At 43.8% G+C, this 17,759-nt stretch overlaps 1 protein-coding gene across 1 annotated transcript in view; it reads left to right on the plus strand.

Annotated features, from left to right (window-relative positions):
• The first annotated feature begins 6,927 nt into the window (after positions 1 to 6,927).
• Positions 6,928 to 17,759, plus strand: part of LOC124796027 (carboxypeptidase B-like) — a 60,862-nt gene continuing 50,030 nt past the window's right edge. Inside the window, exon 1 of the mRNA XM_047260111.1 lies at positions 6,928 to 7,091. Coding sequence (XP_047116067.1) covers positions 6,928 to 7,091 — 164 coding nt within the window. The remainder of the gene's footprint in view (positions 7,092 to 17,759) is intronic.

Here is a 17,759-nt window from a genome sequence, read left to right on the forward strand (position 1 = left end):
CCACCTCTGGCCGTAATAACGGCCTTGATACGCCTGGGCATTGAGTCAAACAGAGCTTGAATGGCATGTACAGGTACAGGTGCCCGTGCAGCTTCAACACGATACCACAGTTCATCAAGAGTAGTGAGCCAGTGTGAGCCAGTTGCTCGGCCACCATTGACCAGACTTTTTAGTTGGTGAGAGATCTGGAGAATGTGCTGCCCAGGGCAGCAGTCGAACATTCTCTGTATCAAGAAAGGCCCATACTAGACCTGCAACATGCGGTCGTGCATTATCCTGCTGAAATGTATGGTTTCGGAGGGATCGAATGAAGGGTAGAGCCATTGGTCGTAACACATCTGAAATGTAACGTCCACTTTTCAAAGTGCCATCAATGCGAACAAGAGGTGACCGAGACATGTAACCAATGGCACCACATACCATCACGCCGGGTGATACGCCAGTATGGCGATGACGAATACACGCTTCCAATATGCGTTCACCGCGATGTCACCAAACACGGATGCGACCATCATGATGCTGTAAACAGAATCTGGATTCATCCGAAAAAATGACGTTTTGCCATTTGTGCACCCAGGTTCGTCGTTGAGTACACCATCGCAGGCGTTCGTGTCTGTGATGCAGCGTCAAGGGTAACTGCAGCCATGGTCTCCGAGCTGATAGTCCATGCTGCTGCAAACGTCGTCGAACTGTTCGTGCAGATGGTTGTTGTCTTGTAAACGCCCCATCCGTTGACTCAGGGACGAGACGTGGCTGCACGATCCGTTACAGCCATGCGGATAAGATGCCTGTCATCTCGGTTGCTAGTGATACGAGGCCGTTGGGATCCAACAGGGCGTTCCATATTACCCTCCTGAACCCACCGATTCCATATTCTGCTAACAGTAATTGGATCTCGACCAACGCGAGCAGCAATGTGGCGATACGATAAACCGCAATCGCGATAAACTACAATCCTACCTTTATCAAAGTCGGAAACGTGATTGTACGCATTTCTCCTCCTTACACGAGACATCGTAACAACGTTGCACCAGGCAACGCCGGTCAACTGCTGTTTGTGCATGAGAAATCTGTTGGAAACTTTCCTCGTGTCATCACGTTGTAGGTGTCGCCACCGGCTCCAACCTTGTGTGAATGCTCTGAAAAGCTAATCATTTGCATATCCCAGCATCTTCTTCCTGTCGGTTAAATTTCGCATCTGTAACACGTCATCTTCGTGGTGCAGCAATTTTAATGGCCAGTAGTGTATTTACGTTGTAGTCCGGTAAAGCTGCATGAGTATCACAAAAGACTTCCTGTTTAATTAAGATAGCCATTCGTTGTATGATATTATGATGAGATACCAGTTATATTAGTGTAGTGCTTGTTACTAGCGTTCCCCGTTAGTTTATTGAACAAAATAGAGACAAATATCAGAGAAATCGTCAACAATGTATTCCATCTCGTTTACAATGCGCAAATGGTTTTTCGATCTCACACATATAGCAACTTGCTGATTCTGAGTTAAGCCACGTTTAAAGAGTAATCACCAAAATTAAAAAAACAAAAGAAAAAAATGGCTCTGAGCACTATGGGACTCAACATCTTAGGTCATAAGTCCTCTAGAACTTAGAACTACTTAAACCTAACTAACCTAAGGACATCACACACACCCATGCCCGAGGCAGGATTCGAACCTGCGACCGTAGCAGCCTCGCGGTTCCGGACTGCAGCGCCAGAACCGCACGGCCACCGCGGCCGGCACAAAAGAAAACAAAAACTAGCTTTCTTGGTGGTTGATCGATAAGGGGCGAAAGAGGTAAACACGTGGGGATGCCAGATTAGAAGACGAGTGGTAAGCGTGTTTGCCAACCAAGTTCCTTGGTGCTGTACTCCAGGTTGAATTTGTTATTCTGCGAGTGCAAGGCATCTCATTTGTTGGCAACAAATGTCAACTGTGAAGGACCCATCCTTGTGAAGCAGTCCGTAATATAAAACACCTTCTTTGTGCCACGAGATGTATATCAATAAAAACAATGCGTTTTGAGGACGTACACAGGCCATAGTTTGAGATAATGTTTCCTATGGAATACCCACTGTTTTCTCCTTATAAAGTTAGCATACGGTACTTCATATCGCACTGATTTGGGTTTACAGTGGCCTCCTTAAATATAACGGCAAATGCCAGAATCAGTCCTTTGAAGGGCCACAGATGACTTTATTCCCCATCCTTCCCAGTTCGAGATTTTGCTTCTCGTCTAATCTCGTTTTCGACGAGTCGTTGTTTCGTAATCCTCCTTCCTTTCTTTTAACCTGAATATGACTACTGAAGGCAAGTGTCCATGAAAGTTAATTGATCGTCACTCTTGCCGTATATCGGATATACTGTCTCTGACAACAGATTAAATCGCAGAAACGTCATTCACCAACACCTGTCTCTCTTCATGGATATGGCGTTTATCTCAAAACGATCGTACCTGAAGCAACTTGTCTTTGTCAATAGTACACACTCCGTACAGTGCACAGGTGTTTCGAATTGCCTCCACCGCCTACACTCTTTTAGTAAACATAAAGAGAAGACAATGTCACAAGTGCTATACTTTTCTCCATTTATACTCCGTCTGCTAACCTATAAACGAGGCTCCTCATAACGTCAAAAATGAGAAATATTCAAGTTGTCATGGCAAAAGCTATAATACAAACGTCAACAAATTAATACCGCAGTTAAATACGCCCATAGCAACATGCCATACGAAATCGCCTTAGCGTTAGATCATAAGCAACGTTACATAATGTTATACTTGCTAATGCGAGCACAGAATAGTCCGCTGTTGTTCATAGGCTTCAAGTTGATACTGTCACATCATTTCGTTGTTTCCTCACGATGCCAAACTCCTCCAGGTCTCTACGAATGGTGTGATCCTAACTACTAGTGAAAGAGAATTTGGCAGTTGACACCACTTCGTGTGGGGTCAACAACGACAATACGGGCGGGGTTGGAGTTCCAGGCAGCACCAAACTATTCGTTGCGTTACCTCTAGCCGAACATCTGCACTTCTCGCTACTAGTCAAGGAACAATAAATATTCCCTGTCTATTCGTAGCTATAAGACGATAGCGAAGGTTACCGGGTTCGAATCTCTGCCACGCTAAAACCATTTGTATAGTCGTTTCATTCCAATATCATGCTACTGGTGAACATATTTAATATCTGGCATCTGATTGTGCTTAGTTAACAAATCGTATAGGTACTGGGTTCCACTCCCCGCCCATCACCACAACTTTACTTCATTCCATTACAAAACTGTGCATTGCACTTTATTATGCGCTTTTCGTGGAGACTTCTCAGGAGTAAAGAAAGCTTCAGGGCGTTCCCCGTGCAGTGGTAAACGTATCGTCATGTATTTCCAAGTGCGGACATTCGTCTTCGTAAGATGATAGTGGTGAACACTTCAATATTTTAAGTCTTTTTATGCCTAGTCGAGTCTCTATCAGATACGCAAACTTTGTTCGGTTAACAGTTAGTTCATATTCGGATCATGAACAAAACCTCATCATGTCATTTAATGAGTGTAATAAGACCTCTGTAGTGTCACTTACTGTAATGAAGTTTAAGTTATAAGCGATAAGGACTATCTCATCTCTAATAACGTTTTTTCTAATATTTGTTGTATTACTTTATTAGCTTAGACATCGATTGACTGCCATAATGGGCAGTGTTCTGAAATATTCTCTACTGGTAATCATTGCGAATATTCAGTCGAGTGTACTCCGCAGGATTTTGATGTTTAGAGGGTCGGTGACACAGCTACATTACGTTGGGTTCATTCAGCAGTGGCACACATTTTTTGCAGTCAAGTATACGTGGCTTTAACATAAGATCTAAGAAATAACAATTCAGAGAAATACTTGATTTGTATAGGACTCTTCCTACGAGGACATGCTGAAAAATGTCTCCAAATCTTTTATTTGAGCAGTCTTGAAGTTTTTGTAGTTAAAAAAAGCATTATTAACATTCTACACCTATATTATTCATGTCTACATAGTTATTTTTCAATATCGTCCTGTGGCGACGAACACATTTCTCACAGCAAGCGACCAGTTTGTTGATAACATCACTGTAGAACTACAGAGCCACAACCTCACCTTTGCTCGCACCACTTCACAACTATCAAAGTGAAGTCTTCGGAGGAGCTCTTTAAGTTTTGGAAGCAAGAGATGGGGCCAAGTCAGGAATGAATGGAAGATGATCGGTGACAGTAAGGCAAGGCGTCAGATTGTTGCACATATAGCAGACCTTGTGCGTGACCTGTCATTCCCATGGTGAAGGAGAGAGTGCTCGATGTGTGGACGAACTACTGCTTATGCACCGACATAGTTAGGTTATGCACCACCATGTTATTCGTTTCAATTCGGAGCCCTCTAGCGGCAGAGGACTCCAAATACGTAGCTATGAAGAACAAAGATGTAGAATGCAATAACGTTTGTTTTATTTTAAAATAGTTTCACATAAAAATTTAGGACTCATTAATTTTCAGCATGCCTTCGTGAAATCTCAGAAGTACACGTGTAATACAACTAATTTAAGAACAGCAGTAGCAACACACCGTCACATCTTGGATCATCATCATTTGGTTATCTCCCTTGTGGGATGTTTAGACTTCATAGCCCTCCACTAGTATCTGTCCTATATTTTCTCTTCATTCTTTGGTACCCTCATTGCGGTTTACTGATGTCATCGAGTGTCTGGTAGTTTCTTTTGCCCTTTCCTCACTCCTCTGGAATAAAACTTTTACTTCTCTACTAGAAGGCACCTTTGACCCAAATTACGTCCTCTCCAGTTTCGTGTTCTTCACTTCCTGCAACGTCCTTCGATGTTCTGCAAACCTCGTCAGTACCTCCTCATTCCTGATTTTGTTAGTCCAGCTGATCTTTTCCATTCTGCGCCGTATTCACATTTCATAAGCTTCAATTCTGATCTACTTTCTAAATGTCCATGTTTCTGGTCTTTACAAGGCCACGCTCCATATCAGACGTTGCACTAGTCGCTTACTTAAATTTATGTTCAAAACATTAGCTAAGAGTGTTTTCTGGTTTTGAAATGCCTCTTTCGCTAGCTCCATTCTGATTTTGAAGTCCTGTTCCACACTGCATATCTTCTCTGAGCTAGCATCCCTAACTCTTAACTGCTTTCACTTCTTCTATGATTTCTGTCCCTGCGAAATTTGAACATTTAATTTTCCGTCTACTTATCAAAATGTTCAAATGTGTGTGAAATCTTATGGGACTTAACTGCTAAGGTCATCAGTCCCTAAGCTTACACACTACGTAACCTAAATCATCCTAAGGACAAACACACACAACCATGCCCGAGGAAGGACTCTAACCTCCGCCGGGACCAGCGCACAGTCCATGACTGCAGCGCCTAGACCGCTCCGCTAATCCCGCGCGGCGTCCACCTATCCTGACACCTCTTATCCCTCCCAAAAATTACTATTTCGTCCAAATAATTGTTAAATAGGACTGGCGAGAGCCAGCAGCCCTGTCTGACTACTCTCCCGATCTCTCTGTCTTGGAGGTCTCATTTCATATTTGTACCCTTGCCCTCTGCTTCAAGTACAGACTTGCTGTCAGCCTTCCCCATTATTCCCTTTCTGTTCAAGATATCCATCAGCTGATGCCACTGCACCTTGTCGAAGGCATTTGGAGCTCTGCTCCAGCTGATGCCACTGCACCTTGTCGAAGGCGTTTGGAGCTCTGCGAGGGCCGCAAATGCTTCTTTGCCTTGTACGAAATTAGGCTGATGATCCTGTGTTCTTCACACTTCTTACAGTTCATCCTCTTCGGAACCGGCGCTATTGTAGGTGCAAGAAAGTCCTCTGGCCATTCCCGTTTATCGTAGATGAAACTGAAAATAGAGGCAACTTCGTTCTGCCCGTTTGTTGTTGTTGTTGTTTTTTTGGGGGAAGAGACGAAACAGCGAGGTCATCTGTCTCATCGGATTAGGGAAGGAAATCGGCCGTAACCTTTCAATGGAACCATCCCAGCATTTGCCTGGAGCGATTTAGGGAAATCACGGAAAACCTAAATCAGGATTGCCGTCGTCCTCTGCCCGGTTGTCTTTGACAATCTCATAATTTATCTGTACTACCACATAGAGACAGGTCGTTGTTTAATGTTTTTCTCGAAAAGTGTATGACCGATTTATTTCAAATTTTTACGTGAGACTCTAGCAAACGCTGGACGGACATAGGCTATATCTTTTTAATACGGCTTTCAATTCCATCTGAAGACGTATATTGTGCAAGTCTCTGAAGCAAATTAGTCAAGAACTTTTCGAAATTTATGCCAATAGCCTTGCCCCTTTACACAGAACATATGGACAGATGGACAAATAGGACGGGGGGGGGGGGGGGGGGGGGGGTTGGAGGAGGGACATAGTCAGGGCGCAGGAGGAGATGGACAAAGAGACAGGAGAGATGATGACGGATAAAGGAGGTGGAGTAGGATGACAGGGGGAGAAGGAGATCATGACATATATCCAATTGCCAAATTGCTAAGCACTGGCGGGCACGTCCACAAACTGTGTATACAGGTCTGGCAGATTGGGGCTATATGAGCGTGAAAATGTGGGAATACCTTTTCTTTCGCATGTTTGTGTATATGTGTGAGGAATGTTTTTGAACACCTTGCCATTATCGAGACTCGTAGATCTTATTGCCACTTTAGTCTACGATATTGGCTGAAAAATTTGGAAATCAGTGTAAGTGAACGTAGAAATGTTCGAAGGAAACAGAGAAATGCCTATGTAAACCATTCTTTGGGCAGGGGGCGAGAGGGAGGTCAGAGGGTTCCTGGCGCTGGTGACTCCACCATTGCGTTCGCAGTTACGCCGGGCTTTTCGAAGAGCGTGCGTGAGCAACAGCGGACAATGAGGTAAGCTGGCGCAATGGCCATCGGCGGCCCACTCAGTACGGTGATAACGCCGCCTATATATGCGAGGACTGCGCGCCACGGCGGCAAACGGCACAATGCGCTCCTCAGGACTAAGTCTGCTACTGTTGGTAGCACTGCTAGCTACCGCGCTGGCAGCCGTCTCCTACCGGGGGGTGAGTGAGTCTCACAACTGTTCCTTCATATGCCGCGCTGGTACCTCTCAAATAGCATTCCGTACGCACTTCTAATTTAAGATATTTCAGCCGTTGAAGAAAATAGAACTAATCTACATCTACAGCTGCATGGCTACTCTATAATTCAAGTTTTCGTGTCTGGCAGAGTGTTCATCAAACCACTGTTTCTCTAGCATTCCACTCTCTAATAGCGCGCGAGGGGAAACGAACATATTAAATATTCCGCGCGAGCTCTAATTTATTTTATTGCGATGACCATTTCTCCCTAGATATGTGGGCGTTCGAAGGAATAAGTTGGTGATTACTGTCTGCGGTTGAATCGTGATTGTTTTTAAATACCTAAATTTACAGTTCTGTTGTAATGATTTAAACAGTAGGACGTATAACATCTTAGTCCAATAGGCTGGTTGTTGTAAACTGACCACTACAATATATTCAAGTATTCTTGTGAAAGGGGTGAGCTGAAATATCTTGTATAATGCTGAGGTAGAGCACTAGCTTCAAAATGAAAGTCTCAAATCTTCAACAAAAAAAGTAAGCAAAACACTACGTATTTTCTCTATATTTCATTCTTAATATCTGCGTCTTAATATTTGTCACGGCAAATATTTTCCCGATGAACGAGAAAGTAAAAGTTAACCTGCCTCAGCGTTGTAGTACAGATTGAAGGTTAGAGTTTACTCCTTTGGAGACACCATTCCAGTCAGATTATCGTAACTGTTGGGTGTGCAGTTATGTACAGTCGCAAAGTGCATTTTCAGCAGCCGTACATGTTTGAAACTAGAAGCTATTGGTATAGAGCGTAAAGTACCTTGGATGAAATCTGACGTATTATTTTTATCGCGTCTGATTTATATTTGCATTCAGCTGAAAATACTGTCTCTATTTTGTTTTTGCAGTGAAGTTTTGTATGTGGGGAAAGCACTCGATGGTACGATCATTATAACAACTGTTCCATTAGCGAATGGAACAGGGAAGGGGGGATCAGTTAGTGGTAACAGAAATACCCTCCGGCATACCTAAAGTACTCTCCGCCACACACTTTCAGGTGACTTGCGAAGTATTGATGTAGATGTAGATAGAATTTTCGCGAAAAGATCTCGTATCAACGAAACACGCCTTTCTTTTAATGATAACCACTTTAACTCGCTTGTTATATCTGCGACACTCTCTCCCATTATGATAATGCAATACGAGCTGCCCTTCTTTGAAGTTTTTCGATGTCCTCCGTCAGTCCTATCTGGTGAGCAGTACTCTTGAACAGGATAGATAAACATAAAGCAGGCAATTTCTTTACTAGATCTGCTGCCTCTTCTATTTATACTGCTAGTAAAATCCAGTCTTGCGTGCACTTTATCGTTTCAATGTAAGTTGTTCGTAATTGTTATTTAATTGAATTCACAGCTTTTAGATATTTATCGTGTAACCGAAATTAACGGTCTCCTTTTAGTACTCATGTGAATGATCTAACAGTTTTCATTATTTAGAGTCAATTGCCAGTTTTCTAACCTTATGGATATTTTGTCCAAATGATTTTGTAATTGGTTTTGCTCTTCCAGTGACTTTACCAGACGTTAAACAACACCATCATCTGCAAACAATCCAAGAGTCATTATCAGATTTTCTGCTTAACCGTTTATATGGTTTAGGAACAGCGGAGGGCCTATAACACTTCGTTGGAGAACGCCAGGTATGACCTCAGTCTCACTCGACAAATTTCCGTCCGTTACTCCGAACTGCGAGCTTTCTGAAGAATTATCACGGATTCTGTCGTACAAATGAAGTGATACTTCACAGGGACGCAATTTGTTTAGAAGTCATTTGTGGGAAACGAAGTCCATAGCTTTTTGGAAAACTAGAAATATAGAATCAATTTGTGATCTCCTGTAGGTAGCACTCGTTACTTCGTATGAAAAAGAGCTAGTTCTGTTTTACAAGGACGGCAGTTTTCTGAATTCGTGTTGTCTATGTAGCAATAGATTGTTTTCTTCTATGTGATTCATAATGTTCGAATACAGTACGTGTTTCACAGTCGTACTGCAGATCAGTGTCAGTAACATAGGTCTGTAATTCATCGGATTACTCCTATTTCATTTCTTTAGTATTAGTGTGACCTGTCCAGTTTTCTAGTCTTTATGTACGGCTCTTTCATCGGGCGAGCGGTTGCAAATCATTGCTAAGTATGGAGATGTTATAACAGCGTACTCTCAAACGAACCTAATTGGTATACAACCTGGACTCGAAGGCTTGGCTTTATAAAACGATTTAAGCTGCTTCGCTTCAGCGAGGATATCTGCTTCTAAGTTGATCATGTTCGCAGTTGTTCTTGGTTAGAATTCTGGAATGTTTACTTCGTTTTCTTTGGTGACGGCGTTTCGGTTCAAAAGGTTCAAATGGCTCTGAGCAGTATGGGACTTAACATCTAAGGTCATCAGTCCCCTAGACTTACAACTACTTAAAGCTAACTAACCTAAGGACATCACACACATCCATGCCCGAGGCAGGATTTGAACCTTAGAGTTTCATTGTGGAATTATTAAAAACATTTCGCGTACAAGCACGCGTTAAATTTCGAGCTTCTGTAAAATATCGGGATGTTGCGGTATTCTCTCTCAGTACAACGAACTTGCGATCACTGGTCCCTGTAAACGTCGTGATGCGCAAAATTTGCTCAGGATTATTTGTTGCTAAAAGATTTCATATGTTTTCGCAACGATTTACACTTCGGCGAAAACGTTCAGTACGATTTCGGAGGATGTTTCATTTCGCTGGTTTACTGTCAACGTGTATTTCATTGCATCCTCACTCTTCTAATTTTTCTTAGCATTTTATGAACTTGTGTTTACCACTTCCAATGACCCCAGTCTGTATCAATTATTTGTTTATTCGTTGGTAAGAGCGTGACTAAGATGGGATTTTCCACTGAGTTCTACTCTACGGTAAATTTTAATTAACACATTTTACTTTAAATTAGGTATCTGTAGCTGCGTACATACTTACCAATAACAACAAAAATAGTGATTGTTGCGTAATACGCCTTCGTCTTGTCGACCAATTATCTGGCATTCACGCAACTGCGCGTTCTTCCGTCTGATATCAGGAGGTGGAATGCGGCTAAAGTTAGGTAAACAATATATGAGAGATGATCGTATTCACTCACTGACAATGTGCATGGCATCGTTACTTGTGGGCTGTTAATCCAGAAAGACTCACAGTGCTCTCCTGCTGAGTATACAAATCCGAGTGCTGATACCCGAAGATTGCCTGTTAAAGGTCCCAACGATTGTCACAAAGTTTATGGATAACGTTATTTCTGCATTTGAGCTAAGCAGATGTTCGTGTCAAGTGTTCCTTAGAATAAAGTGAACTATCAAACGTGAACCCAAGGTATTTTGGATGCATGTTAGGGTGAAGTTTGTCCCCCTCAAAATAGGCATCGAGGTCTCAGTGCGTCAATTTGCTGGAGAGAAGAAAGCACGAAATTTCTGTTTTATTTGAGTTTGCTTGTAACCAACGGAAATATAGGCTTAAGATGTCTAGATCAGAAGTTATGATCTTTTCAGCTGATTCCCAGTTGTTGCCCAGTCATCCTCACAGTCAAAGTTTCTGGAACGTTTTGGAGGAATATCATATACATATAAATTAAACTAGAGAGGAGCAAGAACAGATCCATGTGGTAACACATTATTCAATGCTTTTGGACGGCTAGTGTCTTTCCTTAGTGTTACTGTTAATGTCCTTTCAGCTAACATGTTATCAAACAGTTCTGCTGTCAGTCTGCATGGAACAAGTTGTGATAATTTATAACGCAGTTCATGTGTGCCTACAATCGATGTCATATGCTCGTTGAAAGCCCCTACAGAAATAATGAGCTATCCTTCCTCCATAACCGACCATAATAGCGGAAATGCTGCCGCTACAGGATTTTATGCACGAACTCATCTCATGATCATATCCCAAGAATGTTCAATGGGATTCATGTAGAGCGATCTGGGTGGCCAAATCATTCGTTCGAGTTCTTCAGAATGTTCTTCAAACTAATTGCGAACAATTGTGGTCTGGTGACTTGGCGCATTGTCATCCATAAAATTCCACCGTTGTTTGAGAACATGAAATTCATGAATGGCTGCAGATGTCACCAAGTAGCTGAACATAACCACTTCCAGTCAATGATCTGTTCAGTTGGACCAGAGGACCCAGTCCATTCCATGTAAACACAACGCATGTCATTACAGCCACACCACTAGCTTACACATGCCTTGATGACAATTTGAGTTTATGGCTTCGTGATGCCTGCGCCACACTAGAATCCTATCATCAGTTCTTACTAACTGACGTCGGGGCTCATCCGACCAGGCCAGGACTTTCCGGTTGTCTAGGGTCCAGCCGATTCGCCGACGAGCTCAAGGGAGGAACGACAGATTTCACCGCACTGTCGTAACGGGTACATTCGTTGTACGTCCCACATCGATTTGTGCGGTTATTTGACTCACTTGCTTGTCTGTTTGTTCTGACAACTCTATGCAAACGCCGCTGATCTCGATAGTTAAGTGAAGGTCGTCGGTCACTGCGTTGTCCGCGGTGAAGAGGCTCTGCCTGCAATTTGGTATTGTCGGCACACTCTTTACGCTGCAGATCTCGGAATATTAAACTGCCTAACAATTTCCGAAATGGAATGTCCCATGCGTCTTGCTCCAACTACCATTCCGCGTTCAAAGTCTATTAATTCCCGTCGAACGGCCATAATCAATTCGGAAATGCTTTCACATGTATCACCTGAGTACAAATGACCGCTCTGCTAATGCTCTGCCCCCTAATACTTTGTGTTCCGGCATAAATTCAAACGCCAGTCGGGAACGTTGGAGCAGAGAGGGCTGTGAAGTAGGCGAAGAGAACATAAGCACCGCGCTGACTGGCCACGGTCCAGTTTTACAGAAGCGTCAAGACCAGCGACTTGGGTGGAAGCATACACTGTGTTACTTCACTTGTATTGAAATCGTTATACTGAAGTACACTGATTATATTGCGTGTCGCCCTTTGCATGCGACACATCTATGTATTTCTCAAAGTCAGGTATTGTTATTGATTTATTTCGTAGTAAAACTCTTTGATACGATTTGCTTGAATTGTTGTCTATCGATCCGAGAAGCAGGTGTCCTAGACACCCTACTTTTACAACTAGGCAGGATTCAATACTTTGTGTGAGCGATACCACCGCCATCTGTATATATGCATATGGCTATCGCATGACTTTTATCACCTCAATGTAAATGCTTAAATGTAACTGTAGAGATATGGTAAAATATGGTTCAAATGGCTCTGAGCACTATGGAACTTAACGTCTAAGGTCATCAGCCCGCTAGAACTTAGAACTACTTAAACCTAACTAACCTAAGGACATCACACACATGCATGCCCGAGGCAGGATTCGAACCTGCGACCGTCGCGGTCACGCGGTTTCAGACTGTAGCGCCTAGAACCGCACGGCCACTCCGGCCGGCTATGGTAAAATAGCTCAATGTCAGACATCTTAGAATACCTTGAAAATCTCAATAAATGACATTAAAAAGCAAAGTGGATAAGCATGATGAATCAGGTAATGTGGTACATCTAGGGAAATGAGAGGAAGACTTGAAGATCAATCTACATCTACATCTACATTTATACTCCGCAAGCCACCCAACGGTGTGTGGCGGAGGGCACTTTACGTGCCACTGTCATTACCTCCCTTTCCCGTTCCAGTCGCGTATGGTTCGCGGGAAGAACGACTGTCTGAAAGCCTCCGTGCGCCCTCTAATCTCTCTAATTTTACATTCGTGATCTCCTCGGGAGGTATAAGTAGGGGGAAGCAATATATTCAATACCTCATCCAGAAACGCACCCTCTCGAAACCTGGCGAGCAAGCTACACCGCCTCTCTTGCAGAGTCTGCCACTTGAGTTTGTTAAACATCTCCGTAACGCTCTCACGGTTACCAAATAACCCTGTGACGAAACGCGCCGCTCTTCTTTGGATCTTCTCTATCTCCTCCGTCAACCCGATCTGGTACGGATCCCACACTGATGAGCAATACTCAAATATAGGTCGAACGAGTGTTTTGTAAGCCACCTCCTTTGTTGATGGACTACATTTTCTAAGGACTCTCCCAATGAATCTCAACCTGGTACCCGCCTTACCAACAATTAATTTTATATGATAATTCCACTTCAAATCGTTCCGCACGCATACTCCCAGATATTTTACAGAAGTAACTGCTACCAGTGTTTGTTCCGCTATCATATAATCATACAATAAAGGATTCTTCTTTCTATGTATTCGCAATACATTACATTTGTCTATGTTTAGGGTCAGTTGCCACTCCCTGCACCAAGTGCCTATCCGCTGCAGATCTTCCTGCATTTCGCTACAATTTTCTAATGCTGCAACTTCTCTGTATACTACAGCATCATCCGCGAAAAGCCGCGTGGGACTTCCGACTGCTACGGTCGCGGGTTCGAATCCTGCCTCGGGCGTGGATGTGTGTGATGTCGTTAGGTTAGTTAGGTTTAAGTAGTTCTAAGTTCTAGGGGACTGATGACCACAGATGTTAAGTCCCATAGTGCTCAGAACCATTTGAACCATTTTTTTTGGGACTTCCAACACTATCTACTAGGTCATTTATATATATTGTGAAAAGCAATGGTCCCATAACACTCCCCTGTGGCACGCCAGAGGTTACTTTAACGTCTGTAGACGTCTCTCCATTGATAACAACATGCTGTGTTCTGTTTGCTAAGAACTCTTCAATCCAGCCACACAGCTGGTCTGATATTCCGTAGGCTCTTACTTTGTTTATCAGGCGACAGTGCGGAACTGTATCGAACGCCTTCCGGAAGTCAAGAAAAATAGCATCTACCTGGGAGCCTGTATCTAATATTTTCTGGGTCTCATGAACAAATAAAGCGAGTTGGGTCTCACACGATCGCTGTTTCCGGAATCCATGTTGATTCCTACATAGTAGATTCTGGGTTTCCAAAAACGACATGATACTCGAGCAAAAAACATGTTCTAAAATTCTACAACAGATCGACGTCAGAGATATAGGTCTATAGTTTTGCGCATCTGCTCGACGACCCTTCTTGAAGACTGGGACTACCTGTGCTCTTTTCCACTCATTTGGAACCTTCCGTTCCTCTAGAGACTTGCGGTACACGGCTGTCAGAAGGGGGGCAAGTTCTTTCGCGTACTCTGTGTAGAATCGAATTGGTATCCCGTCAGGTCCAGTGGACTTTCCTCTGTTGAGTGATTCCAGTTGCTTTTCTATTCCTTGGACACTTATTTCGATGTCAGCCATTTTTTCGTTTGTGCGAGGATTTAGAGAAGGAACTGCAGTGCGGTCTTCCTCTGTGAAACAGCTTTGGAAAAAGGTGTTTAGTATTTCAGCTTTACGCGTGTCATCCTCTGTTTCAATGCCATCATCATCCCGGAGTGTCTGAATATGCTGTTTCGAGCCACTTACTGATTTAACGTAAGACCAGAACTTCCTAGGATTTTCTGTCTAGTCGGTACATAGAATTTTACTTTCGAATTCACTGAACGCTTCACGCATAGCCCTCCTTACGCTAACTTTGACATCGTTTAGCTTCTGTTTGTCTGAGAGGTTTTGGCTGCGTTTAAACTTAGAGTGAAGCTCTCTTTGCTTTCGCAGTAGTTTCCTAACTTTGTTGTGGTACCACGGTGGGTTTCTCCCGTCCCTCACAGTTTTACTCGGCACGTACCTGTCTAAAACGCATTTTACGATTGCCTTGAACTTTTTCCATAAACACTCAACATTGTCAGTGTCGGAACAGAAATTTTCGTTTTGATCTGTTAGGTAGTCTGAAATCTGCCTTCTATTACTCTTGCTAAACAGATAAACCTTCCTCCCTTTTTTTATATTCCTACTAACTTCCATATTCAGGGATGCTGCAACGGCCTTATGATCACTGATTCCCTGTTCTGTACATACAGAGTCGAAAAGTTCTGGTCTGTTTGTTATCAGTAGGTCTAAGATGTTATCTCCACGAGTCGGTTCTCTGTTTAACTGCTCGAGATAATTTTCGGATAGTGCACTCAGTATAATGTCACTCGATGCTCTGTCCCTACCACCCGTCCTAAACATCTGAGTGTCCCAGTCTATATCTGGTAAATTGAAATCTCCACCTAAGACTATAACAGGCTGAGAAAATTTATGTGAAATGTATTCCAAATTTTCTCTCAGTTGTTCTGCCACTAATGCTGCTGAGTCGGGAGGTCGGTAAAAGGAGCCAATTATTAACCTAGCTCGGTTGTTGAGTGTAACCTCCACCCATAATAATTCACAGGAACTATCCACTTCTATTTCACTACAGGATAAACTACTACTAACAGCGACGAACACTCCACCACCGGTTGCATGCAATCTATCCTTTCTGAACACCGTCTGCACCTTTGTAAAAATTTCGGCAGAATTTATCTCTGGCTTCAACCAGCTTTCTGTACCTATAACCATTTCGGCTTCGGTGCTTTCTATCAGCGCTTGAAGTTCCGGTACTTTACCAACGCAGCTTCGACAGTTTACAATTACAATACCGATTGCTGCTTGGTCCCCGCATGTCCTGACTTTGCCCTGCACCTGTTGAGGCTGTTGCCCTTTCTGTACTTGCCCGAGGCCATCTAACCTAAAAAACCGCCCAGCCCACGCCACACAACCCCTGCTACCCGTGTAGCCGCTTGTTGCGTGTAGTGGACTCCTGACCTATCCAGCGGAACCCGAAACCCCACCACACTATGGCGCAAGTCGAGGAATCTGCAGCCCACACGGTCGCAGAACCGTCTCAGCCTCTGATTCAGACCCTCCACTCGGCTCTGTACCAAAGGTCCGCAGTCAGTCCTGTCGACGATGCTGCAGATGGTGAGCTCTGCTTTCATCCCGCTAGCGAGACTGGCAGTCTTCACCAAATCAGATAGCCGCCGGAAGCCAGAGAGGATTTCCTCGGATCCATAGCGACACGCATCATTGGTGCCGACATGAGCGACCACCTGCAGATGGGTACACCCTGTACCCTTCATGGCATCCGGAAGGACCCTTTCCACATCTGGAATGACTTCCCCCGGTATGCACAATGAGTGCACATTGGTTTTCTTCCCCTCTCTTGCTGCCATATCCCTAAGGGGCCCCATTACGCGCCTGACGTTGGAGCTCCCAACTACCAGTAAGCCCACCCTCTGCGACCGCCTGGATCTTGCAGACTGAGGGGCAACCTCTGGAACAGGAGAAGCAGCCATGTCAGGCCGAAGATCAGTGTCAGCCTGAGACAGAGCCTGAAACCGGTTCGTCAGACAAACTGGAGAGGCCTTCCGTTCAGCCCTCCGGAATGTCTTTCGCCCCCTGCCACATCTTGAGACGACCTCCCACTCTACCACAGGTGAGGGATCAGTCTCAATGCGGGCAGTATCCCGGGCAACAACAGTCGTAATCCGATCGGGGGATGCGTGGGACGAGCTGGCCGTCCCCGACAAACCCCCATCCGGAACCCCACAGTGATGCCCATTGGCAACAGCCTCAAGCTGTGTGACCGAAGCCAACACTGCCTGAAGCTGGGAGCGAAGGGATGCCAACTCAGCCTGCATCCGAACACAGCAGTTGCAGTCCCTATCCATGCTAAAAACTGTAGTGCAAAGAACGTCTGATCTAATATACAGAGAGCGCAAACAAATCGACACAAAATTTAAACGGTTATTAAAATACAAGATTGCCTAGTAAATGCAGTAATGCTGCTACTTGCGCACTGCTGACACACTGCTCGGCGGCGGAAGGAGACTACGCGATTTTACACTATTCAGGTACTAAAACGCGATGCTACAACTCTCAAATACTATAATACGCCAGAAATTTATGAATTAGACAATGCAAGTACCAAAAACACGCAAAGAAATTGATTAAACTATGTAGCAAATGAGTGAGCTAGGAGTATACGACTTGCTGCTGCAGCTGCTTATCCAACGACGGCACGGAGCACACAAGAGAGGGGAAGCTGAGTTAATACGTTTAATAGTAAGTGCGGGGTGTCAGATGTTTATTAACATCAAGCCATGTTTCGGCCTTTTTGTACCAATCCTAACGTGCCTCGTATCTGTGCGGCTGGTACCTGAGACATTTATTTAGCACACGCGGAGGAGACTTCTAGAACCTGCAGATACGTTCTAGTTTATGCAGTACGACTATCACCATCTTGCTCCTAAGAGACAATTATCAGCTATTGTCTGTAAACCAAAATGCTTTTCACTAGATGAATGGATTTTTAATGGTCCGCAGTTTGTGCCGTCATATGCAAATATGTAATTTTTACAAGTAGCGACGACAGAATTCATCGACACACACACTTGCAGAAGATAGTTTGTTTCTTTATTACAAATCATTACGGGGCCTTTGTTGGCGCTCTGTGTTAAAAAAAAAGCTTTAGCTGTTTGTTGCAAACGTTTGTCCTTTTTTAATCCCTTCCTCTCTTCGCTCGCTTGTTCCCATGTCACTGAAGCACAAAAGAATTAAATACTAAAAGCGAAATCAATAGATGGTGTGCAGTCTCAGCCCTGTTTTTATCCCTAAGTGGTTTTTGTTTGACAATGCATGCAACTTTCTTGATATTCGTTTT

Source organism: Schistocerca piceifrons, chromosome 4 (assembly GCF_021461385.2).
Source record: "Schistocerca piceifrons isolate TAMUIC-IGC-003096 chromosome 4, iqSchPice1.1, whole genome shotgun sequence".
Taxonomy (NCBI): Eukaryota; Metazoa; Arthropoda; class Insecta; order Orthoptera; family Acrididae; genus Schistocerca; species Schistocerca piceifrons.